General features: G+C 41.8%; 1 protein-coding gene across 1 annotated transcript; it reads right to left on the bottom strand.

Moving 5' to 3' along the window:
• Positions 1-124: 124 nt before the first annotated feature.
• Positions 125-26,410, bottom strand: ENO4 (enolase 4; the record flags this gene model as incomplete). Its single annotated transcript, XM_081268252.1, has 10 exons — positions 125-840; positions 2,251-2,368; positions 2,888-2,955; positions 5,315-5,510; positions 7,032-7,157; positions 16,810-16,893; positions 19,875-19,928; positions 21,492-21,661; positions 24,001-24,146; positions 26,235-26,410. The coding sequence occupies 10 exons, from the start codon at positions 26,408-26,410 to the stop codon at positions 698-700; spliced, it is 1,281 nt and encodes a 426-aa protein (XP_081124378.1). The 3' UTR covers positions 125-697.
• Between the last annotated feature and the right edge of the window lie 1,008 nt (positions 26,411-27,418).

The following is a 27,418-nucleotide window of genomic DNA, read 5'->3' as shown; positions in this document are numbered from 1 at the left end:
TTATTAATCTATACCCATTCTTGTTCTAAAACAGATCTAAGGGGATTTACAAAGATAATATATAAGGAAAACTAAAATTTAAGAGGAAGCAGGAAGGAGAGGAAAGGGAATTGCTTGTAGAGAAGTGAGATAAAGCTGTTTGGTGGTTGAAAACAAGGCGACGCTCTGTGCTCCTATGAGGTTGGCCACAGAAAGGCCAGGTGGGGTTGGGGAGCAGGTGAGCCAAGGAGATGGCACCTACTTCCGGCACCAAGAGCTTCTTGCTGAATTAGGTTTTTGCTTTTGAGATGTTCTGCTCGGTAAAGGGTGAGGTGTTTTACTGAATGCCAACATGTCACACAAAAGAGGGTACCCCAAAAGTGTGACTCCAATTGTAACTAAATGAACGAAACCAGAGCTAAACTAATTATTTTGTTTCAACAGTACAAGTATTGGCCTCTGATAAAAGCAGAACATGATCTTGAAAAGTGGACAAAAGATCCCGTGTCCCCATGGAAATATGATGGCTTAAAAAAAAAAAAAAAGTTCACAGATAAAATTTCAGGCAAACACACCATATGAGTATATTACCAAACAGCTAAATTAAAAGAAAAAAAAGAGCGCATGAGTTGGTGGTGCTTAAGAGCAGACTCGGTGCAGGGATGTACTTCACAGCTGTCTGCCGTGCCTTGCACTACTGCCCCTGGCTGGAAGAGGCTCACATTTTGGCCAACTCCTCTACAACCTCTGTGGGGAAGATGGGCTCTGGAGGCTCAAGCAGCTCACCAGCACCAGCAGCCGCCTCAAGGGCCTTCTCAGCATCCTCATTAAAGTCAAAAAAAGTGTGTTCTTCTTTGAAACCTATTAAAAACAACAAAAATAAATTTACTGTCTAATGTAGCCGTGCTGATATTATATATCACATGATTTGAATGGCATCATCGCCAAAACTATCAATAGGAGTCACATCACTATCAGAAAAGAACCCAGAACCACTTAAACCAGGTCCGTCTTTGGTTAGGCATTAACTGTGCTATACCATACACACCTAACAGGACATTCTACAGTGTTTGATGTGTTGTGACAGAGCTTAGCAGAAAAGGGTACCAGGAAAAACTAGAGGAGAGGCCCACACTGCTTGAATGCAGACCACCTGCTCCAAGAGGACCAGGGGCAGACTTGGACTATTCCAATCAGGCCCACAGTGGTAGATTTAGTGGTTGAGATTTTGCCAATATCCTCTAATCAAAGGTGGTAGTGGAGAGATTGGTTTTGCCTGTTTTGGGTCCTCTTAGCATGTAGTGACCAGTGTCTGAGAAATTCTCAACTAATCCCTTAATCCATTTTGGAACCCCCAGATGGCTGCACTAACACCTGAGGAGGGCTTGTCCCTCTGGTTCCTAGGTTTGTGATGCTCTGAAGCACCTGTGTTCCTTGTGAAGTGGCTGGAAATGTGAGAGGCCATTTAAGGAAACTGTGGCCTCTTCTAGTCAAGATGACAGACAACATGTAAAACAATATAATTTAACACATTTGAAAAAAATGAGCTTTTGTGTTACACACTTTTAAACAACCAGATTCACTGTTGATGCCTTTACATGACTCAAATTTGGTCTCTCAATTATACTTTCATTTTCTGTGGATCTGTGTGTATATGTAAACATGACAAAATTTTTAAAAATCACAATTTTTACTGGTCTCTTTAAATGTCCCTGCATGCCACGGTCTCCTTTCAGGTATCACAATAGTAATATAAAAAATAAAAATGTATGTTTAGGATGTTTCTCTCCAACCACTACACAAGGTTCTTCTTCATATGCAGATTTATAAAGGTAGCATTTCTTAAACGATCAGTTGATTTCTCTTGAGATCTTAGCCTTCCCAATATACAGTAGAATTAGCACACTGCCTCCTGGTTTTAAGTAAACCAAGTTGCCTCCAAGAACCATCAGAAAAACATCTGCCTTTAACTTTCAGACTGTGCAAAGAAACCTTAAGGATAATTTGGACCATGACAAAAGGTAGGCTTGGAGATTTCAATCAGTTAATTCTATTGAAAAGCATCAGGCCAGATTTTAACACTCAGGTAAACAGATAATCCATTAAGGCAACAATGTGCATTGTGGCAAGTGCCATCTTAGTTTTGTCAGCACTTATTTATAGTCTTTGGATTCCCCTGCCCTCCTGCTGAGGGACTTCTATTCCCCCTGGTCCAATCTTTGTTCTCTTATTCATGGCGAAGTGAAAACAAAGCAAGAAGGCAGCACGTACCCAGCGTTCCCTCGTGGACCAGTTCCTCCTCTATAGTCAGAAGGCGGTTGTATTTAGTCACCCATTCACCACGAGAAAGGCCCCCCAACTTGATAAACCGGACCCCGAGTCCAACGGCCTGAAGAGGAAACATTTTGGATGGGAGGGTCATGTTTTGCTGAGCTACAACAATGATTTGAAGAGAAGAGCTGTCGAGGTGTTGTGCTGGGGTTTCCCCCTTGTATCTTCATATTGTATCTTTATGAAAGTAAAGTGAGCTGCTCACAAGCCAAGAGTTTGAAAGGCAGGCAGATGGTGTGACTGACTGTCCATCGGGCGCTTTACTAGTCATGTAAGCATGCTGATTTTATCTAAGAATAGGCTGGCCTTTCTCACTTCATTTTAGGAGGGAAGATTGCAGGGACACACCCCAGTCATTTAAGTGCGCTCGTCATTTTCCTTGGACTTCAATTTTGCTTCTTTTTTAAAAGTTCAAAGATTAGCTCTTTATAAAAGGTAGCAGTCTGGGAGGAAGCAAGTCTATTTCATAAAAGGTTACATGACTTTCTCCACCAAAGACAGCATTTCTCTGAAATACCAATTCGTGATAAAAGCAGTGTTTTGGCAATTCTGCAATTGACCAGTGTTCAGCACTTACCAAATCGACAAGGCTGTCATCAGGAGACTCTCCTTCTGTACTTCCAAGGATGGTGAGGTGCTTCTTACCTGGGAGAGCAATTCCTGTCAGTTTTGTGTGGTGGCAGAAGCAGTTCACACATAATAGTCATGGGGTCCAAATTAGAAATTGGCCAGAGATTTAAAACTTAAACTTTAAGAATTTAAAACTTTTAATTTTAAGAACAGAGAGCAGAGTCAATTATTTGACCACCTAAGAATTCTAAGGTAGACACTTGCATTTTCTCATCTGAACATTGCGCTGGGTTTATCTGTTTAGTCTTCTTTCTAGTAGCTTAGATGCTGTGGGTACTATATACCACATTTCATCACATTTAAGATTTGTTACTTATGAGATGCACTGCCATTTTATCACCACTAGAAAGGAAGAAATGTTCACTTCGGATCGACATGTTTCTAGGACCTCAGCTCCAAGACATGATTCATTTTGTTGCTGTTCCACATAAGAAAATATGCATCTTCAAGTCAGTGAACTGTGGTAAGTACATGGGCAGCGACTGTGGAGTTGATAGCCTGTATCATGACTTTCTCACTTCATATAGAATTTTATTCAAAGGCATCTGTCTCTATGAATATTTAGAAGAGCAGTACGGGTAGTATTTAATCATTTGAAGGCCTCAGGACCCTTAAAGTTTGCCAAAGCCTATGAAAGGCACAGGCCAGAGTCCTTACTGTGGCGACAGTTTGCCATCTCCAGTGATGACAGAATGCCTACTGAGGGGTGGGCCTGAGGGGAAAGGTCATCTGACTCAGATGACTGCCCTGCCTGCCATTTCGTCCTCTGGCACCTGCCCTGGCCCCTGGCTGCCAGTCAGGCTCTTAGTCCTGCTCTGGGTCTGAGACTGCCCTTGTGTCTAGTTTCCAAAGCCTGTTCATGGTATTTATGTGTCTGGCACCGTACGTACATAAGGACCCACGATGCCCATGAACTCACTGGGGTTCACAGTCCAGTGGGAAATAATCAGACATTGTGGTCAGCACTACAAAAAGAAAATATACAATGGTACAAGGAAGGTTCGGAGCAGAATCAGGGTCGGGGAGGTCTGAGGAGGCCTATGCGTTCACGGGCATTTCACTTAGGACCTGAAGGATGAGTAGCTAGCCAGGTAGATGGCCCAGAGAAAGGCATTCTAGAGCAAAGGAAAAGCATGTGCGGGCTGAGAGGTAGGAAAGAGTTTGAAAGTTGTGGAATTAAAAAAGTAAGCATGAGCAGTGGGATGAGCACAGTGTTGTGGGGAAGCTATTTAATCCCATGGCTCATTTCTCTTAGGTAAATGGAGGGACAGTGTGTGCTGTGCACTTCACAGGGCTGCTGTGAGCATTAAATCCAAAGCTAAATGCCTTATGTACTACACAAAGGTGCTCTTCTCTGCCATTCCAGGCCGACTCAAAAAAACAAACAAAAACTTTTCAGCTGTCCCCAGAGCCGGGCTAAGGACCTGTTTCCAGATGCTTCCTTGATGCTACCCAATTTGCTCACCTGCCCAGCAGCTTCCCATTGCTGTAGGTGAACCTGCCTCTGCCCCTAGTCACTGTACTCAACAGAAAACTGCCTGCTTGTGCTGATGGGGTCCTCTTGCTGCCTGTTTTCTTAACTGGGGAAGTAGACCCATTCCCTGCTGCAGGTGATCCAGTTCAAACTCTGATCCCTCCACCAGACTTCCCTAAGGCAAGGCAAGTTCAAGTGGCTAAATTGATTTCAATCAAGTAACGTTACATCCTTTCTCTGTACTTAGGCTCTGCTCTCTAGAGCACAAAGTGATAGTGAACAGAGGGAATCTGTAACACCTTAGCCAAGTGACATAGGCCAACTGCCTCTGTCTCTGTCTCTGTCTCTGCAGCTCCCTGGTGGTGCCTGACACCTTGTCCTTTGTGAGTGCTAAGCTGACTTCCTGAGCTTTCAACACTGTGCTCTGTCTAGAAATCTGACTGGAGTACCAGCTATTCTGTCCACTATTCAGAGTCCGTGACCTAGCTTTTAGCTGTAAGGTTCTGGGTTTCTCTAAAGCTTTTCTATCACCTAAGCTCACAGCCTCAAGCAAACTGAGAAATGTGCTAGTGGCTGTGCCTTATAAGAAATCAGGCCTTGCTCCTCCTGTTAGGGGCAGAAAAGCCCTTCCCACTGTGAAACTGATGGGGTAGCCTTGACCACACCTATGTGGTGGCCCTCAGTATGGGGGATGACCTGGTAGACTAGGGCTGTTTCTGGAACCTTGTGAATCACCAAGTTATGGTTTGTTTTCCAGCACTGAATCTCCCATAAAATGGCTGGATTTTCTTTTCTTTGGAGATTTATTCCTTGCTTTTTAGTAACTTGGGTACACTTCATATTTTTGGCTTCTTGTATAACCAAATCATTATGAGTCTTTCAGATCTATATTTTACTCACTGTCAATAATGTTGGTTATTTCCACCAAGTCAGACATAGTAGTTTGGTTTGTATGTTTTATGATAAGTCCATGGGATCTGGGGCTGCTGATGCCTCCTTCATCTAGAAGTTTAGAAATGCTTTTGGATGCAGTTCCTGCAATTATGTAGCACCTGGAACTGAGAGCATTATAGATGCTGTCCCACTGTTCAGCGTCCTGGGTAAATATTTAAGAATTGATCATTCTAATGTACAGTACACAATCACAAGCTACAGGAATCATATAGCACATAATCAAAGTCATACACTTTTCCTGAGACACACAAAACATTTTCTTTCACATCCATGCCTGAGTGATTCCTGTACCATAGCCACACAAATTAGCAAGCTTCAAGGAAGATAAACTTCAAGTGATTTAATTTGAATTTAAAGATCTTGTGAATAAAATGTTAATGTGCTAAATGCCATTCCCACATTGACTGTGGTGTTCTGAAAACCCAGGCTGTTCTCATCCACTGTACCACCCCTAATGCTGTTCACAACTCACTGGATAGAAGATTTTTCTGTTATTTCTGATAAACATAAAACTGAAAAGATAGGACCTTGCCAGGGCTCTCTGCCATCTTTCTGAAGGCCCTTCCCTGTTTTTATTGGTGAGGGTGTCATATGAAATGAAATGCTTATTTAACAAATGGTGTGTGTGTCTGTATATATTTGTATATGCACAAATCTACACACAAGGTCATCCACTAGGCTAATTTCAACCTACCCCATTAGAACTGACCACATAGGTGCCCCCTATCACAGGAAAAAAAAGCTGAGGCTGGGGGCTGGGGTTGTGGCTCAGCAGTAGAGCGCTGGTCTAGCATATGCAGGGCCCTGGGTTCGATCCTCAGCACCACATAAAAATAAATAAAATAAAGTTATTGTGTTCAACTACTTCTGAAAAATAAATATTAAAAAAAAGCTGTGGTCAGAGCCTCAGAACTGTCCTCACAAGGAGAGTCTGGCATGAGTTCAGTGGGTATCTTCTGAGAGTACTGATAAGTAGCGGAGGCCAGGAAAGGATGGAAGGAACTGTCCCCAGATCTCAATAAGAAAGGATGTTTGTCTGTCTTTTCAATATACTATGGACTCTCAAATTCATTAAATCAAGAATTCTAATTTTGGAGTTTGAAGTGGGGGAGAGATGACCTTCTATGATCTGTAGACAATGCTTGTCGGGTACATTTATTTAAACAGAGGACAAAAATCTCAGTATCTCAAACCCTTTTTAAAAAGATGGCTTTTTGTTACTTTTATGAATATATAGTAAATGGATTTAGGTTAAAAAATATTTGGCCTCGAAGAAGTTGTGTTTCCATGAGCACATGAAAATGACATATGATTAACCCACTGAAGCACCAGCGAGCGCAGCGGGGGCCGCTTCCATCAGCTAGGTTGCTTGTAAATACACAGGTACTCCTGAAGGGCTGGCGAATGGCTTGTTTCATTCCACAGACAGGCATGCTCCCAGGTAATTGTGTTTCTGCTATTCATTTGCTTAGTAAGTGCCTTTCTCATAAATGCCAAAAGAAAGCAAGTTAACCCCAGCCCAAATTATAACACATTCCAAATGACAGAGATCCAAAAGAATGAGGTTTTATTCTGTTTTGTTGTAAAATGCAAAAGGTAAGCCTGCTTACTTTATAGCGTATAAAATATATGTTATAAAATATAAAAGGTGGGCCCTGCTTACCTCCTTCCTGAAAGGATCAATTAAGGCTATAATGTAAGGGTACTTGTTGATCAAATCCACATACAGGTCAGCCATCTCGGCGGCGCTCTTGTAGAAGCCCGCCATCACCTCGTACTTTCCTTTGCTCTGATGAGTATAAGGAAAATGGTAAAACAAAGAATAAGCAATGGACTCTTCAGATGTTAAAGATGCAATTCAAATTCCTTTCTGTTCATTTCATATGAAATACTGTCAGCAGATTCAAGTCACATTCCTCTAAGAAATTTATGCATTTGGCTTCAAATATCCTTAAAAGATTATCCTGGGAAGCCACGTCACTGTTCCTCTTGATGCCTTTGGAATTCTTCCCACAGACATCGGATGGAGCCTTCTGCACAAAAACCCAACAGGTACAGAGTGGGAGGGGACTTGTTTTTTATTTAGACTTCTGATATGGTGCCAGGTGCCCAGCTGCCTGGGTAGGTGGACAATAGCATGAATTCGTAAAACAATGAACAGAATAGCAGTGCAAACCTGCCCACTCTCTAGAACCCACTGTCTTGCAACTCACTGTGATCAAATGATTTGTTTCCTTTACTGTAAATATTCTACACTTTGAAAACAGGCTAGGCTTTAGAGTACTAACAACCAATATGGAATGTGAACGAAGGCACTTTGTTTTCAGGGAGTATGAAACTTCCAGAGGGAACCATACTGTCCTAAAGTGAGATTCTAGGGCAACCCCACTTATCTGAGTTATTAAGTATGGAAATAAACAGGGCTGGAAGATTCAGGGTTGTCTTTTTGCCAAAGCTCCTGAAGTTCAAAGCTATGTGCAGGGGTAGTGCCTGGGGTATCCGGGCTCTGGGAGGGAGATAGGACAGAGAGATGGCTGTTTTGCTTGCTGATGGCTTCCAGCCACTGCTGCTGACAAACCATGGAATTAAGAAGATTCCTAAGAAGTCCATAATTGAAGAGATTTTATAGGGCTTTTTCCTTCCCTTATAAAGCATTAAGAACTTTTAGCTTCTGTGATGCATAACTTTAAACTCCTATCTTGTCAGGGAGGAAATGCTAATGACTTTGAACTAATATGATTATAAGAATTATATGATATAAAGCTAATACATTTTACTGACTATAAGCAATAAATACCCATCCAGTCAGCTGTAGCAATCAGTATCTTCATAGTTCTGGGTATACATTGCTGATGAAAACATGCAATTATTTTTCTTAATGGTATGCCTAGGAACCAATCATGTGAAGAATAGGGAATTAAACATTCCTTTATGTGCTTAGTTTCTTTAGAAAAGTAAAAGAACTTTAGAAATCAGCCCAAACTTAGGGCTCTTATATACCATTCAAAACTTCCTTTGTAGTCAAAGTTAGGATCACAGTTAAAGAAAAAAACGTATTTTGTCATGTACCCTGAATTTGACATTAATTACCAACTCACTATAAATGCCTGTCAATATGCTGCAATTTTATAAAACTGAGACTCAGTATTTGTATATTTGGAAATGGGAAGTATATATGTGTGTGAGACAGAAAGCTTCCAGAGTTCCTAGAATACAGATTTCCCAAGTGTAAAGGTACTTAGTTGTATGAATCTGAGGAAGTAAGGACAGAACCTGTTTTCCATTTTCTTCCTCTTTAAAAGATCTCTCTAGTGGCCTGATCAGTAGATAGTATGTCATCACTGAGAGTCTGTTTCCCCAACCAAGGCTGAGGATGATACTTTAATGTATCTAGTTGGATAAAAACCTTCAGTCACCTAGAAATATTTTTCTATAAAAAGTGAGGGCTGGGGTTGCATCTCAGTGGTAGAGTACTTGCCTATCGAGTGTGAGGCCCTGGGTTTGATCCCCAGAATTGCAAAAATAAGAAGTGAGAGAGTAGCATTTCGGATGGTGGCGAAGGGAGTGCATCACTCCCGTGTACCGCGTCACTGTTCGGAAGAATGATGAGTTAGAACAGCTAAAAACTATCTTGTTAGGAATTTCTAGCAAAACTGGGGTGCTCCAAAACCTAGTGGAAGGATTTTCATCGCACGAGGATCAGCTACAGGGGCTCGAACGCGAGCGATTTGTCCGCACGGAGGGTCACGCCGCTTATTCAGCAAATATCCCTGTGGCTAGAATCTGTGGCACGCGCTGGGAAGCAAGAGATAGCAACGCAAAGATACAGCGCTGCGGATTCTGTGGGCTCCTGCCAGCTGTGCAATCACTGTACACAGTGCTGAATTCTGGGTTTGAGACGGGGGAAGGAAACGGTCCAGTTCTGTTCTCCACTGGTCAGACCACAAAGGAAGCCAGCGGCCACCATCTTGGAGAGTTGATGTCATCATCCCTGTTTTTGACTGATCGCAGCTCATTCAACCATAGAACAGGTAATTTCAGGTTGCCATTCGCCTGCGTCTTGCAGACAAATTACTCAGGCGCAGTGCTAAAGAACCCGCGGAAACTGCTTCTTGGGGCCTGCTCCTATCAAAACATACACGGAGCCCAGGGCGGCTGAATTCTGGCTCCCGGAACTGCTCTGGCCCAGGGCTAAGGAGCCCGCGGAGGCTGCTTCTTGGAGCCTGCTCCTATCAGAGCATGCACGGAGCCCAGAGCGGCCGAGTTCTGGCTCCTGGAGCTGCTCTGACCCAGGGCTGAGGAACCTGCGGAGACTGCTTCTCGGTCTGGATCCTGCTGAGTGCTGTGGGGGCCAGAGGGGCAAAGCAGAGCGGCAGCCCCCGTCCAGAACAGCCCCAGCGACCCACCGGCGTGGTATCACTTCAACCCAACTGCGGTGGGGGCTGAGTAGAGCTGCCGCCCGAGCCCGCAAGGTAGGCAGACCACCGGCTGATCGGCGGAACAGGCCCAGCGGCCTTCCAGTGTGGTAGACACGTCACACCAATGGGAGTAGGGGCAGAGCAGGGCTGCTGCCCGCGCCCGGAGTGGGCCTAGTGACCCGCCGGTGTGGTATCGCTTCACCCCAACTGCAGTGGGGGCCGAGCAGAGCTGCCGCCCGAGCCTGCAAGGTAGGCAGACCTGCAACCGACCAGCGGGACAGGCCCAGCAGCCTGCTGGCGTGGTAGACACGTCACACCAATTGGAGGAGGGGCACAGCAGGGCTGCCACCCACGCCCAGAACAGGCCTGGCGACCCGCCAGCCTGGTATCACTTCACCCCAACTGCAGTAGGAGCCGAGCAGAGCCGCCGCCTGAGCCCGCAAGGTAGGCAGACCTGCGACCGACCAGCGGAACAGGCCCAGCGGCCTGCCAGCGTGGTAGACACGTCACACAAATTGGAGTAGGGGCAGAGCAGAGCCGCCACCCGCGCCCGGAACAGGCCTAGCGACCCGCCGGCGTGATATCACTTCACCCCAACTGCAGTAGGGGCTGAGCAGAGCCGCTGCCCGAGCCTGCAAGGTAGGCAGACCTGCGACCGACCGGCAGGACAGGCCCAGTGGCCTGCCGGTGTGGTAGACACGTCACACCAATTGGAGTAGGGACAGAGCAGAGCCGCCGCCTGCATCTGGAACAGACCAACGACCCGCGGGCGTGGTAGTCATGTCACCCCAATTGGAGATGGGGCAGAGCAGAGCCAACACCCGCGCCCGCAAGGTAGGCAGACCTGCGACCGACCGGCACAACAGGCCCAGCGGTCCGCAGGCGTGGTAGACACGTCACACCGATTGGAGGAGGGGCAGAGGAGAGCTGCCGCCCACGCCCGGAACAGACCCAGCGACCCGCCAGAGTGGTAGACACATCACCCCAATTGGTGTAAGGGCAGAGCAGAGCTGCCGCCCGCGCCTGCAAGGTAGGCAGACCTGCGACCGACCGGAAGAACAGCCCCAGGGGTCCGCGGGCGTGGTAGACATGTCACACCAACTGGAGGAGGAGCACAGCCGCTTCCCGCCCTGCAAGGGAGACTTTTCAACTATACAAGAGCAATATAAATATATAGGGGGAAAATTTCAAAAACACAACAGTTTCACCAAGCAGAAAGAAACGCGAGCAATATGAAACGACAAGGAAAGAAAGGACCACAAGCAATGCAGGTCAACTCAACTTTAGAAGAGGTAATAACTGCAGCAGATGGAATGTCAGATAAAGAGTTCAGGATATACACGCTTCAGATGATCTGGAGTCTCAAGGAAGACATTAGACAGCAAAATCAGACAATGAAAGATCACTTCGACGATGAATTGCATAAACACATCCAAGAAGCAAAAGATCAACTATACAGGGAGATAGAGGTAATAAAAAACAAACAAACAGAAATCCTAGAAATGCAGGAAGCAATAAACCAACTTAAAAACTCAATTGAGAATACTACCAGCAGAGTAGAACACTTAGAAGATAGAACATCAGACAATGAAGACAAAGTATTTCAACTTGAAAAGAACATAGACAGCTCAACAAGACTGTTAAGGAACCATGAGCAGAACATTCAAGAAATATGGGACAACATAAAGAGACCAAACTTAAGAGTCATTGGGATACAGGAAGGTATAGAGGTCCAAACCAAAGGAATGAGCAATCTATTCAAGGAAATAATATGAGAAAACTTCCCAGACTTGACGAATGAGACAGAATCCCAAATCCTAGAAGCCTACAGGATGCCGAGTGTGCAAAATAATAAGAGAGCCACACCTACACACATTATAATGAAGATGCCCAGCATACAGAATAAGGAGAGAATTTTAAAAGCTACAAGAGAAAGGAAGCAGATTACATTTAGGGGTAAACCAATCAGGATAACAGCTGATCTTTCAACACAGACTCTGAAAGCTAGAAGATCCTAGAATAACATATTTCAAACACTGAAAGAAAATGGGTTCCAACCAAGAATCATGTAACCAGTGAAATTAAGCTTCAGGATGGAAGATGAAATTAAAACCTTCCACGATAAACAAAAGTTAAAAGAATTTGCAGCTAGAAAACCATCTCTTCAAAACATCCTTGGCAAAACATTTCAGGAAGAGGAAATGGAAAACAACAATGAAAACCAACAGTGGGAGGTAGGACAGTAAAGGGGGGAAAATAATCAAAGAGGAAAACAAACCATGTTTAGTAACATAAATAAACAAATATGGCTGGAAGAACAAACCATATCTCAATAATAACCCTAAATGTTAATGGCTTAAACTCACCAATTAAGAGACACAGGCTAGTAGAATGGATCACAAAACAAGACCCATCAATATGCTGCCTACAGGAGACGCATTTGATAGGAAAAGATATACATAGACTGAAGGTGAAAGGTTGGGAAAAATCCTATCACTCATATGGACTTCGGAAACAAGCAGGAGTGTCCATACTCATATCAAATAAAATAGATTTCAAGCCAAAGTTAATCAAAAGGGATAAAGAGGGACACTACATACTGCTCAAGGGAACCATACACCAGCAAGACATAACAATCATAAATATATATGCCCCAAACAACGGTGCAGCTATGTTCATCAAGCAAACTCTTCTCAAGTTCAAGAGTCTAATACACCACCATACAATAATCATGGGAGACTTCAACACACCTCTCTCACCACTGGACAGATCTTCCAAACAAAAGTTGAATAAGGAAACTATAGAACTCAATAACACAATTAATAACCTAGACTTAATTGACATATATAGAATATACCACCCAACATCAAGTAGTTACACTTTTTTCTCAGCAGCACATGGATCCTTCTCAAAAATAGATCATATATTATGTCACAGGGCAACTCTTAGACAATATAAAGGAGTAGAGATAATACCATGCATCTTATCTGATCATAATGGAATGAAACTGAAAATGAACGATAAAAGAAGGAAGGAAGAATCATGCATCACTTGGAGAATGAACAATAGGTTACTGAATGATCAATGGTTTATAGAAGACATCAAGGAGGAAATTAAAAAATTCTTAGAGATAAATGAAAACACAGACACAACATATCAGAATCTATGGGACACATTGAAAGCAGTTCTAAGAGGAAAACTCATTGCTTGGAGTTCATTCCTTAAAAAAAGAAAAAACCAACAAATAAATGATCTCATACTTCATCTCAAAATCCTAGAAAAAGAAGAGCAAAACAACAGCAAAAGAAGTAGAAGGCAAGAAATAATTAAAATCAGAGCTGAAATTAATGAAATCGAAACAAAAGAAACAATTGAAAAAATTGACAAAACTAAAAGTTGGTTCTTTGAAAAAATAAATAAAATCGACAGACCCTTAGCCATGCTAACAAAGAGAAGAAGAGAGAGAACTCAAATTACTAGCATACGGGATGAAAAAGGCAACATCACAACAGACACTTCAGAAATACAGAAGATAATCAGAAATTATTTTGAATCCTTATACTCCAATAAAATAGAAGATAGTGAAGGCATTGATAAATTTCTTAAGTCATATGATCTGCCCAGATTGAGTCAGGAGGATATAGACAACCTAAACAGACCAATATCAATTGAAGAAATAGAAGAAACGATCAAAAGACTACCAACTAAGAAAAGCCCAGGACCGATGGGTATACAGCAGAGTTTTACAAAACCTTTAAAGAGGAACTCATACCAATACTTTTCAAGCTATTTCAGGAAATAGAAAAAGAGGGAGAACTTCCAAATTCATTCTACGAGGCCAACATCACCCTGATTCCTAAACCAGACAAAGATACTTCAAAGAAAGAAAACTACAGACCAATATCTCTAATGAACCTAGATGCAAAAATCCTCAATAAAATTCTGGCGAATCGGATTCAAAAACATATCAAAAAAATTGTGCATCATGATCCAGTAGGATTCATCCCTGGGATGCAAGGCTGGTTCAATATACGGAAATCAATAAATGTTATTCACCACATCAACAGACTTAAAATTAAGAACCATCTGATCATCTCGATAGATGCAGAAAAAGCATTCGACAAAGTACAGCATCCCTTTATGTTCAAAACTCTAGAAAATCTAGGGATAACAGGAACATACCTCAACATTGTAAAAGCAATCTATGCTAAGCCTCAGGCTAGCATCATTCTGAATAGAGAAAAATTGAAGGCATTCCCTCTAAAATCTGGAACAAGACAGGGATGCCCTCTCTCACCACTTCTGTTCAACATAGTTCTCGAAACACTGGCCAGAGCAATTAGACAGACGAAAGAAATTAAAGGCATAAAAATAGGAAAAGAAGAACTTAAATTATCACTATTTGCAGATGACATAATTCTATACCTAGCAGACCCAAAAGGGTCTACAAAGAAACTATTAGAGCTAATAAATGAATTTAGCAAAGTGGCAGGATATAAAATCAACACGCATAAATCAAAGGCATTCCTGTATATCAGCGACAAATCCTCTGAAATGGAAATGAGGAAAAACACTCCATTCACAATATCCTCAAAAAAAATAAAATACTTGGGAATCAACCTAACAAAAGAGGTGAAAGACTTATACAATGAAAACTACAGAAGCCTAAAGTGAGAAATAGAAGATCTTAGAAGATGGAAAAATATACCCTGTTCATGGATAGGCAGAACTAACATCATCAAAATGGCGATATTACCAAAAGTTCTCTATAGGTTTAATGCAATGCCAATCAAAATCCCAACGGCATTTCTTGTAGAAATAGATAAAGCAATCATGAAATTCATATGGAAAAACAAAAGACCCAGATTAGCAAAAACAATGCTAAGCAGGAAGTGTGAATCAGGCAGTATAGCAATACCAGTCTTCAAAGTATACTACAGAGCAATAGTAACTAAAACAGCATGGTACTGATACCAAAACAGGCGGGTGGACCAATGGTACAGAATATAGGACACAGAAACCAATCCACAAAACTACAACTATCTTATATTTGATAAAGGGGCTAAAAGCATGCAATGGAGGAAGGATAGCATCTTCAACAAATGGTGCTGGGAAAACTGGAAATCCATATGCATCAAAATGAAACTGAATCCCTTTCTCTCACCATGCACAAAAGTTAACTCAAAATGGATCAAGGAGCTTGATATCAAATCAGAGACACAGCGTCTGATAGAAGAAAAAGTTGGCTACGATCTACATACTGTGGGGTCGGGCCCCAAATTCCTCAATAGGACACCCATAGCACAAGAGTTAATAACTAGAATCAACAAATGGGACTTACTCAAACTTAAAAGTTTTTTCTCAGCAAAAGAAACAATAAGAGAGGTAAATAGGGAGCCTACGTCCTGGGAACAAATCTTTACTCCTCACACTTCAGATAGAGCCCTAATATCCAGAGTATACAAAGAACTCAAAAAATTAGACAATAAGATAACAAATAACCCAATCAACAGATGGGCCAAGGACCTGAACAGACACTTCTCAGAGGAGGACATACTATCAATCAACAAGCACATGAAAAAATGCTCAGCATCGCTAGCAGTCAGAGAAATGCAAATCAAAACCACCCTAAGATACCATCTCACTCCAGTAAGATTGGCAGCCATTAGGAAGTCAAACAACAACAAGTGCTGGCGAGGATGTGGGGAAAAGGGTACACTTGCTCATTGTTGGTGGGACTGCAAATTGGTGCAGCCAATTTGGAAAGCAGCATGGAGATTTCTTGGAAAGCTGGGAATGGAACCACCATTTGACCCAGCTATTCCCCTTCTCGGTCTATTCCCTAAAGACCTAAAAAGAGCATGCTACAGGGACACTGCTACATCGATGTTCATAGCAGCACAATTTACAATAGCAAGACTGTGGAACCAACCTAGATGCCCTTCAATAGATGAATGGATAAAAAAATGTGGCATCTATACACAATGGAGTATTACTCTGCATTAAAAAATGACAAAATCATAGAATTTGGAGGGAAATGGATGGCATTAGAGCAGATTATGCTAAGTGAAGCCAGCCAATCCCTAAAAAACAAATGCCAAATGTCTTCTTTGATATAAGGAGAGTAACTAAGAACAGAGTAGGGACGAAGAGCATGAGAAGAAGATTAACATTAAACAGGGATGAGAGGTGGGAGGGAAAGCGAGAGGGAAGGGAAATTGCATGGAAATGGAAGGAGACCCTCGTGGTTATACAAAATTACATACAAGAGGAAGTGAGGGGAAAGGGAAAAATAATACAAGGGGGAGAAATGAATTACAGTAGAGGGGGTAGAGAGAGAAGAGGGGAGGGGAGGGGAGGGGAGGGGGGATAGTAGAGGATAGGAAAGGCAGCAGAATACAACAGACACTAGTATGGCAATATGTAAATCAATGGAAGTGTAACTGATGTGATTCTGCAATCTGTATACGGGGTAAAAATGGGAGTTCATAACCCACTTGAATCAAAATGTGAAATATGATATGTCAAGAACTATGTAATGTTTTGAACAACCAACAATAAAGAAAAAAGCTTAAAAAAAAAAAGAAGTGAGTCACAGCATAAATTCTTAAGAACCAGTTGCCTATCAAGTCCTTGCTACAACTGATCCACTTTTCATGCTTGACAAATTCAGCATTTACCAAGTGACTACACTCTGTAAAATATACCAGTTGGTTATTTTTCAGTAGCGTTCATGATTGCAATGTAAGTTACCTATTTCATTCATTTATTATAGAATTCCTATATATGAGCATGGCATTTTATCTTATTATTTTCAAAAATTATATAGTTGTTATTCATTGGTGATTAGCTAATTTGGCTTTCTCAACTCCATTTAGATTAGATCCCTCACACAATATTACAACCAAAAAAAAAGAAAAAAAGGCATCTGTTGGAAAATATTCCAGTAAGCCCTTCTTTTGAGTTTTCATTTAAAAATCATGGACCTTAACAAGAAGTGAATGTTCTCAAGTAGAAACTTACATAGTCTATCAGCTCATGGCCGGCACAGTTGATGGCTAGATGCAGATTGGTTCCCAGTTCCAGCCCCAAGTTGGCACAGATTCCCTGTATTAGAAGCAGCAGCTGTTCTACGGTGTCGCAGGTAATGATCAAACAACCAAGATGGGACATCTTGCTAGTTATGGGTGGCTACACGGTCAGAAGAAAATGATGAGTGTCAGCCCAGCACATTAAGGTCCTGAGATAGTCCTAGCTCATGACGGGACACAGCTCTCCAAGACCAAGTCCTTCCATTCTTGATTAATCCTACTTTCCAGGTCCCACTTTCAGGACTTTGGGCATATGATTTACCTGCACTATCTGCCTATATTATTGTTTTATCAGCTCTGTCACTGTGCATGGGGCTAGCTAGCCTAAGCCACCACCACCAGGTCAGTAAATCTCCAGGCTGTCCCTGTAAATGTCCACCAGTCTCCAACTCACCAGTCCTCTTCCTCAAAACTTGCCCTTTCTTATGTTCTGTTTTCCTGTAAATGAACATAACTGCTAAAACTTAAAAAATGTAATCCTCCTTCAGCATAAGTTTTATTTTCAGAAGGATTGAAGACTTTGGTTAAAAAGATGCATTCCTGGGGATAGATTTTAGTAAGGAAGATCTGGGGACCCAAATGACCCCAGGAAAAAGCAGCTATTTGTTTCTACTGCTAAGTCAGCCTTGACGTGCCCTCACCTATATTGCTACATTATGATTGCAAGGTGAAGCAATACCCGCGGTTCTGAGGGCTTAAGAGTAGATGTGAACCTAGGTATAAATATTAGTAATGGCACTAATTATAAGAACATCCAACATTTTTAATGTCAATAATAGGAAGCTTCTATTGAGCAAGCAAAGAAACAACTGGGAAATTTTTGCCTATTGATTGAGTTTAGTAAAGCTACAGCTGAATTCCATGAAGCAAATGCACCTGTTTCTTATGCTAACACCATGAAGCAGGACTGCCATTATCTCCATTTTACCAAGATGACGTGATCTGGGACAGATTTTAATGCTGGCAGAATCCACCCTTAACTCTGGTGTGGTAGCTTCTCCAGAACCTATTATCTAACCTGTTTCTAACAGGGAAAAAAACAAATTTTTTTAAAGGGAAGCTGATCACAGGGCAGATCTTGGCCTCAGCCTCTCAGTACATGCAAGACAACCTGCTGGAATGAAGAGGACAATGTTAATTGGTCAACGCTTCTCCATCCCCACCTCTCTTACAAGGCCTAATTAGAGTGTTGTGCTCATTCCAACATATAACTGCCAAGGATTTTACTTGCTGATGAATTTATTCACATTTTCTTAAGTTTCTTTCTGAGCTGCCCCCTCTTTGTTGACTTAACAGACTCTGAAGTCCCTGACTGTGTGCTGGGATTGCTGCCTTACCCAGAGACGCTGTAGACCTGAGAGGCCACCCGCCTGCATCACCTCCAGAGTTCTCACTGAAGATACTTTGGAAAGTTAGACATATATAATAGGTACATGTATCAGAGCATCCACAATCACCAAAGTGACTGACCAATGAAGTTAGCTGACCTCCCAAGGCTCTGGAGGCCAAGTGGCCACTTTTCACAAGGATGGTTTGCCTGAACTCTCCTGGCAAACTCTTGAGTTCCCACAATGGCTCCTCTCACGTAGTGCTTTTCAAAACCAGAGAGAAGGAATGGCTATCTTTTTGTGCCGTTTTCATTCTATCATTGGTAGTGGCAGAATTAAAATCTAAAACATCTAAAAGCCTTTCAGCTAGTTAAGGGGACATTCAGCTTCCTAAGCCCTTCACTGTAGAGTCAGATATAATCTTGTTCCTCATAAATGCTCCCGAGTCCTCTGAGACTTTGGCAGGCTGACAGCTGCTGGCAGCCATGGCCAGGTAGCCTGTTGCTGGAAAGGCAGTGGCCAACTGATGTTCCAGCTCTGGGTTGGTGCCCTTAAAGCAACATCACCCTGTGTTTTCCATTTGTCTTGAAGCAAAGTAACTATGGGAGAGAAAACGAAGCAGGTTACATAAAGCACCCTACAGAAGTGTGGTGAACGCCTTTGTATACGCACTTGACCTCTTTTGCTTCCATTATGTCCTTTTTTGGTCTCCACTTTTGGAGGAGGGGGCTGTGGAATAGAAGGTAAAAACATAACCACTTGGGATTTTGAGACTTAGCTGTGGCAGCAAGAAGAGTTAAGATCTTCTAACTATCCACTTATGGGGACTGCGCAGCCACACTGCAAATCTCAGACACAGACACCCACGCACATACACACAAGGAGGATAAGTCCAGCTACTCCCTACTTTTTTAAGTCCCATTCTGTAAATTCAGGCACATATTTCCTTTAGTTCACCCTTACCTTCTGCCCCCAGTCACACACAGGGGTGTGCATACCCATAGATTTGTGTTTCTACTCTTGGGAATGAAGTATTTGCACATCAAGTGGAATTCCTGCTCTCTCTTGCCAGAGGATGCAAAATCCCCTCTTGGTCTTAAGGAGTATTATTACCTTCTACCATTGGTTTTGCTTCTATAGGCCCAACATATTGTTTCTAATATTCTCAGGGTATGTGTGTATATATATGTATATGTGTGTGATAGACACACACACACACACACACACACACACACACACACACACGCTTTCTCTTGCAGAGTGGATTTGGGTTTTGGAAATAGCCAATGGTCCTTAAATCCTTTACAAATTCCTTAAGGATGATGTTAGCACAGAGCCAGCTACCTCAGAAATCAAAATGAGAGTCTGTCCTCCCAGCTTCTCAGGAGGCTGAGGCAGGAGGATCACAAGTTCCAGGCTAGCCTGGGCAACTTAGTGAACCCTGTCTCAAAAAAAGAAAAAATAAATCTTCAAACTGAGATTGTTTAATACATTTAGAAAATGGATCCATAGCAAATGAGGAATGTATGCACTTGGTTTGCATAAGAAACCCAAAATAAATGTATTTTCTATAGCAGTAATACCAATATTGACTTAATGCCAAAATGAAATAGGAGTTCGATGCTAGAAGGCAAAGGTCAGTAACTAGACACCATGGATCGTTACTTACCGATTCCATTACTTTGTTAATTTGTTTCCGAATTTCCAGAAGCATCTCCACACCCTGTAAGTAGAGTAACCATCATCTTCTAAAACTGTTGTCTACAAATATTAAATGTGAACACTTACACCACCTGTCTGCTCCTAACTCAGAATATTTGTAGAGTCCCTGAAAATGGCCCCCAGTTGGTGGACAGAGTGAGCTGCAGAATTGGAAGATTAAATGTTAATCTCCAGCCCCCAGCTTGCATTTGACTGAGCATGAGCAAAAGCCTCTGTCTCAGCCTCCTCATTGCTCAGAATTGACTAACCCTGTGATTGGACCAAGTTAATTTCAGACTCTTTCATGGTCTTTAAGCCAACCTAGTCAACATTATTGCAATACGTGTCACAGGTCAACAACGTAGTCTGGATAAGAGTGGCCAAATCAGTTTAAATCCACTTTCACTTAAAAATTCAAGAGTGTGCTCTGAGGATGATGACATCTGTATAAAGAAGGCATGCTGAGGCCTCTGGTACCAAGCAGCACAAGTACTATCCAAAGGAAAGATCCTGGTGAGGGGATCCAAATCTGACCTGGCAGATGGTGAGCAAGACAGCAATCTATCTTCTGTGACTAATCAATTGCAAGGTAATAATGATTTTGCTGAAGAAAGAATTCTCATAAAGAAAGCATCCTGAGGGTTTATTTTAAAACCTAGTTCCACTAACTTAGAAAAATATCAGTCTTTATTCCGGGAGGTGTGAGAGGAAGCTTCCTGAACTTTTTCTGAGCGTGTAGACTGCAGAACATACACCTTTAGCTCTCCTGACTGGCAGAACAATTCATGGAGATCCAAAGAGGCATAATGGCTCTTTCAGGCCACTGAAGAGCAACGTAGACAACACTAGCCCACCTCTGAGAAATGAGGATGAAATTTAGGATTCCTTTCTTCCTTCCATATATATGCACTAAACATCCCTTATGTGCCAGGCAATCTGCTAGGCCTGGAATTCTTCACAGAGTGGGCTGCCAGGAAAGTGCCAGCTTCCACTAGCTACTGCCAATAAAAAAAAAAAAAAAAAAGGGCACAGACTTCCCAACTCCCTCAGGTAACAACCATCCCTCACCACAGAGGTCTCCAGAGTCACTCGCTCCTTGCTTCTCTGATTCAGAGGCATGAGCCAGTGCTGTGTCAAACCACACATCAACGGGGTCTGCTCCCTTTGAGGGTCTTACTTTCTTCCCACTTCCCTGGTTTCCCTAAAATATTTTTTCTTGTTTTTAATTCTCTTTCCCTTTGGTGTCATAAGGGAGCTATGTTTAAAAAAAATATCATCAATGATGGAGTATTTGGTTTTTTCTTTACTTTTAAAACAATTTTTTTAAGAAAATGTAGTCTGGGAGTAATATAAGATACTTGTTTGGTTGTCAATCCAGGATGGGGAATGCAGATCACTTCTTTCATTAAATTTAATTTTCCAGGTGATGACTTCCCACAGCTGGCGAGAGATACCATCAGCAAAGGCATAGTTAGTGTTGTTGGCTGTTCCTAAAATAAGAGGGAAGAAGGGGAAAATGAGAAATGTGGTTCATTCACATTGAGCCCCTCAGGGCTTCTCATGGTGGAATAAAACAAATCCTAACCTGATTGTGCTTCAGCAATGCAATGTTCAAGTACAGAGGAATACTGCCCAGTATGGCGCTGGTTTTGGCAATAGCTAGTGACACAGCTCCTATGGCCATACTGCCGCAGAGCACGGGTTCAGCAGGTTCTGCAGGCGGGATAGGTTTCTCTGTGATGGTGTCCTTCCTTCCTGGAGGAAAAAGACAGGAGAAAAGATTCTAGGAAGTTGGACTGTCACACGACTGTATCTTAAATGCTTCACGGACAGCTGGGAATGCCCAGCAAAAATGAAGGTTGAAAACAGGCTAGGAAGAACCTGTTCTCCACCTCAAGTGCCCAGAAGTTTTGTTTGATTTCACTTACCGATCCCCCCAAAATTCTGAACTGTGAATTTTGTCTAAGCAATTTGAGGCCAATGCAATATCAACTCCTTCAGTTGTCAAATGAGGTAGATGTTTGTTATCCAACATCCTATGTAAGTGAGCTGGGGCTTCAAGAGATGAAAAAACTTGTGCAATATGTTACAAAAAGTGAATGAAGAAAGGATTTGGATGGTTTTTTGAATTCTAACTCCTTTGCTTCTCTGAATTTCTTTGAGCTGCTGCATACCCCACCTTCTGTTAAGCATCTAGTCAATGTGTATACCTAACCTGCCACCTTCTTCACCAATCCTAAACTCATGTTTGCTTCCGTGTTATTTACCATCTCTAGAAATGCCTTAGGCCCAATAGTCTACCCAGAATCTTTGCCATCTTTCACAGGTTCTCAGCCATGCTGTCTGATCAGGTACCACAGAATTCATCATCAACCTGTAATGTTCTCTTGTCCTCCCCCCACAGCTACTGACCCTGGCTCAGGTCCTCAGTGGAGATGAGATGCCTAAGCAGCCAGCAGATATCCAGATACCTAGATATCTAGTGCCTAGCAAGTTACTGTCCCCTCCTACATTTTCTCCTCTCATAAAGTCTAAGTTCTTTCAGTCAGAAGCAGCTGCCAAATGAACATCATTGGTGGCCTGTATTGTAACTCAATAGTGACCATCTCACTCTTGGGACAGAAGACAGGTCTAGCATGATTCTGTTCGTAATGGGGCCCATTTAAAATTAAAAGCCCCAAATTGTTTTTTCCTTCTTAGCCTCAGCCATTTCCCCTTAACCTATTCATTAAGCTATTTTCTCCATCACAGCTTCCTACAGGTGATAGTCTCACACTGAGAATGGAAGCTAAACTGCCCCTGCCCCCAAATCCCTGGCACCAGCACAATTTGGAAAATCAGAATCATAATCTTTCAGCTAGCATAGCCTGGCTGAATCTACATATGTATATTTCCTGGCTTTGTTCCTATAAATCATAATATTCAGAAGGCAGAGCTGTCTTTCCAATTTGGGCCAAATTATGATTAAATTCATTTTTCTTTTTGTATCATTTTCTCTCATTTCAGATTTGGGTGGGTGATTGAATCTAGTCAGTTGGGACCCCGGGAGGCCTCTGGCCTGGGTCCCAGGAACATTTTGCCTTGGTCAATTCTCTTCCCTTTGCTGGACCTCAGCAGCTGCTATTAATGAAATAAAGGACCTGTCTCCATGGTCTCTTTGGTCACTTTTTGGTCTGGTGCTCTCTTATTCATCAGTACCCACATTTACTGGGTGGTTGGCTGTGCCTGGCATCATGCTAGACTTTAGCAATGGCAAGCTGAATGAGGCAGGAGTCACTCATCCCCACAGAGAACCCTCAGTTTAGTAGTCATAAAAGCACAATTACGGGGCTGGGGATGTGGCTCAAGCGGTAGCGCGCTCGCCTGGCATGCGTGCGGCCCGGGTTCGATCCTCAGCACCACATACCAACAAAGATGTGTCCACCGAGAACTAAAAAATAAATATTAAAAATTCTCTCTCTCTCCTCTCTCACTCTCTCTTAAAAAAAAAAAAAAAAAAAAAGCACAATTACAGCAGAAGTTCCAGCACTAACACACCGGAGGGGCTAATGTCAGCTACCTATTGGAAGACAGGAAGCAAAGGGCAAAGTGATACCTGTATAATTTGCTTTAAAATACTAAAGTTGCTTAAAGAAAATGTTTATTTATGTGTGACATAAGCCCGAGAAAGTGTTGGTTTCGGAAAGTGGATTCAGTATTCTAAAATATGGAGTGGCCCTTTGATTACTTAATGGCAATTTACTGAGGAGGTCAAAGTTCCCCAGTGTCGTCCCATCCCCACCCTACTACTCATTGCCACTGTTCAATGTACTTTAACTTCTTTCTTTATTTTTTGTAGTGCTGGGGATCAAACCTCTACACTGACCTTCACCCACAGTCCTCAATGCACTTTATTTACCAAGTGCTCACTTCTAAGTGATAAACTAATCATTTTTCTCAAAAATAAAAATGGAGGGTAATGTGGGTCTGACTTAGCACAGCAGCTTCAAGCAGGGACATGGCATGGAGGGGGGGTGGCACTTGGCTGGGAGCCAGCCAGCCTTTCTTTCTCTCATGTTTGTCACTAAAGGTTCTGAAGATGTCTGGCCACCAACCTGGCTTCTGCCCTTTCTTTTTGGCAGGAGGCGGAGGGGGTGGTGGTGGCATTACAGGTGGAGGTACTGGCACTACTGACTCTTCCAGGCTCTTCTCTAGTTCTTTCCTCTCCTTGTCTTCTTGTACTTTATTTGCGAAGAATAACCTTAATGGCGAGAAAACAGCTTTACAGTGAAATTTAGGAATACCACTCTGTGCTTTTGGTTGAGTTTTAGAGTTGACCTGACCCTAGTGTGCTTCAATAATATGCTCTATGGCAACTTAAGAACAAATCAGCTTTAATTTCCAAGACCTAAAAAGAATGCTGGTGTTATAAAACTGTGTTCAAGAACTTAAATTCATTTTGGCCTAGAAAGAAATGTTTAATGATTTTCAGGGGATCATTTTTTAAATTACTTGAGTTCTGTTTGCATTTTTAAAAATTACACACACACACACACACACACACACACACACACATTTTAGTCCAATGGACCTTTATTTTATTCATTTATTTATACATGGTGCTGAGAATTGAACCCAGGGCATCACACATGCTAGGCAAGGGCTCTACCACTGAACCACAACCCCAGCCCTCTGTTTGCAATTTCAAAGTAAAATTTAAAGACCTGGGGCTCAAGTGGTAGCACACTCACCTGGCATGCGTGAGGCACTGGGTTCGACCCTCAGCATCACGTAAAAATAAAATTAAAAATATTATGTCCACCTAAAACTAAAAAATAAATATAAAAAAATTAAAGACCTAATTTGATGAAGGGCTACTCAATTATTTTTGTATAAATGACATTAAGACAAATCCTTCAAGAATACACAATGGAATACATAAAAAGCAGTATGTGGCTGATGTCTTATTTTTGGAAGAGGAAACGGGGGGTCTTTAAAGGGAATACTTTTAAAAAGTTTGGGAGGGGCTGGGGATATGGCTCAAGCGGTAGCGCGCTCGCCTGGCATGCGTGCGGCCCGGGTTCGATCCTCAGCACCACATACCAACAAAGATGTTGTGTCCGCCGAGAACTAAAAAATAAATATTAAAAATTCTCTCTCTCTCTCCTCTCTCACTCTCTCTTTAAAAAAAAAAAAAAAAAAAGTTTGGGAAATGCTACTTTAGTACAACTAGGCAACAATTTTACTCCCCCAGAATAAATAAATTTTAAAAAAAGAGACTAAAAATTTCCATAGACAAAAAACAAGCAAATAAAAAGACATGGGAATCAGATTTACATTATATTTGTGAATAATCTAGATGCTAGTGAGGCAGTGCCTTTAACGGACCGAGAGAAATTGATTTGGACATAGAATTCTATATTCAGCCAAACTATCAATCATGAAAACAAAGTACTAACATTTCCACATATATCAGAACTCACAACCTTACTTCCCATATACCCTCTCACCTGTACTTTCCAAGAATAGAATCCATCAAGTCAAAAAAGGAAAATATGAAATCCAGAAACAGGAGAACATAAATCTTTATGATATCTCTATGGTAGACCCAGAGAGGAACCAGTCCAGGAGCAAGCCCCCCCTCCCCCAAATTAATATGTGGAATGGCATTCGAAACCTCCAAGAGAACCAAAAACTACTTTACCAAGTCTTTTACAAAGGTAAAAGACTCTGAGGCAAACTAAAACATTATACACAATTTAAAAAGTGATAAAGCTTAAGGAAAGAGAATCCAATTGGCCTTTGCTTGGCCAAGGGGGTTGAGGCCTTAGGCCTGCACAACAGGAAAAGTGATTAACCCGTTACTTGGTGCAGTACCGAGCTGTACTTACACAGCCCTTTCTGAAAAATGCTTCCTTGGTTTTTGATTTTTGGAGTCAACCCATGAGCTAAGCCTGAAAAGACTTGGTTGTTGGAGGACAGGGTATAAGCAACAGCCATTGTGACTACATGGAAGGACATGAGCAGCTCAAAAGGTGGCCACTGAAGGGGTGAGAAGAGGGAGAGAACATTATCTGGATTTGTAACTTGATCCTTCCCTTGTGCTGAATCCTAGGGATGCTCTACGCCTGAAAAAAAGACAAAAAGGCCCTATGTAACCTTACATAGTAAGATTTTAATAGCAGGATTTTCAGCAGAAAGACAATATTTTATGTTAAATTTTGCTGCCTAAATATATGCTTTTTAAATTGACTTCCCAAACCTGTAAATTTCTGACTTATTGGCAGGTGAAATGTAGACAATAGACGCTATATATTCTTGATGGTTTCTATTTCAATGGAGGCTGTACCTGAGCATGTGATCCACCTGGGCCTGGTTGGAGGGCACCAGGCCCCGCAACTCCTCGGTGATGGTCTCATTGACCCACTGTATGGCGGTGCTCACTGCCAGGCCCCTTTCCACCTCCTCTGCCTCCACCACCTCTGGCAAAGCATTCTCGTGGACCTCAAAGTGAGTGGGGATCATGACAGAGCAGATGTTCTGAAAATAACATGAATGTGATCTATGGTTTCCCTATTTATCACAGTAAATAGGAAATTGGATCAATCCATCTTTTAACATGCATGGTCTTTATCACCAATTCCAAAGGAAATGAGATTATGTATAATTTTCTTTGAGATATTTTTATAGTTGTTGAAACTGTAAAACCTGATTTCATGAAACATTTAAAATTACTACTTCTTAAAATGTAGTAAACCCTACACTGAACTTTATTTTTTATCACTACCTCTTCAATAAATAGCTATAAGGATATAAACATGTTTAATCATAATTATTCTCCTAGAGTTTGTAGCAAAATTAATTTCTAACAAATATGGTGCAATTAAGGCGAATTAAAATGAATTTCTGAAATTATTTAAATGAATCATTTAAATCAATCTACATATCTATAAATCTATATATAAATATACAAACCTATAAACCTGTATGTTGATTTATTAAACTCATCACATTAGTAATTTCAGAGTTTTAAAACCATTTTTACCTCTTTTTTTGTTGTTCATCTTGGATATTCCTCAGGTTAGCATGTCACATTTGTATCAAAATTAAACATAACAAAAATATAAATCATGGTTGGTTGACTCACATTTACACGACTAGCTATGAACTATATTTTTTACAAACACTGGATTTCAAAGCATTAATTTTCTACAGTTTAGACAAAAGTTGCTAATAAATGCAGTGGATTCAAGATGTGTTAAAGAACACATTTTAAACTGGCTCATACCTTGGGAAAATTTTGAATGGTGCAGAATATTTCCACTTGTAGGGTTGGAAGCCCCAGTCCATCCAGTACATTTTTACCCACTATTTTGCATAGGGTGGGAGGCTTTGCAAGTTTTGAAAAGTAGTTTGCCTTCAACACACACAGACACACAAAAACAAAAATCAGAATAGCACATCTGATTTATCTTCAAAAGGTTGTTCACATTTACACTAGTTTAACAAAACCTCTCCATGAGTGTCCTTCCT

Source organism: Spermophilus citellus (genome assembly GCF_964194105.1).
Source record: "Spermophilus citellus genome assembly, chromosome: 15".
NCBI classification, from domain to species: domain Eukaryota; kingdom Metazoa; phylum Chordata; class Mammalia; order Rodentia; family Sciuridae; genus Spermophilus; species Spermophilus citellus.
The sequence above is the reverse complement of the archived record's forward strand: the minus strand, read 5'-3'. Positions and strand labels throughout refer to the sequence as shown.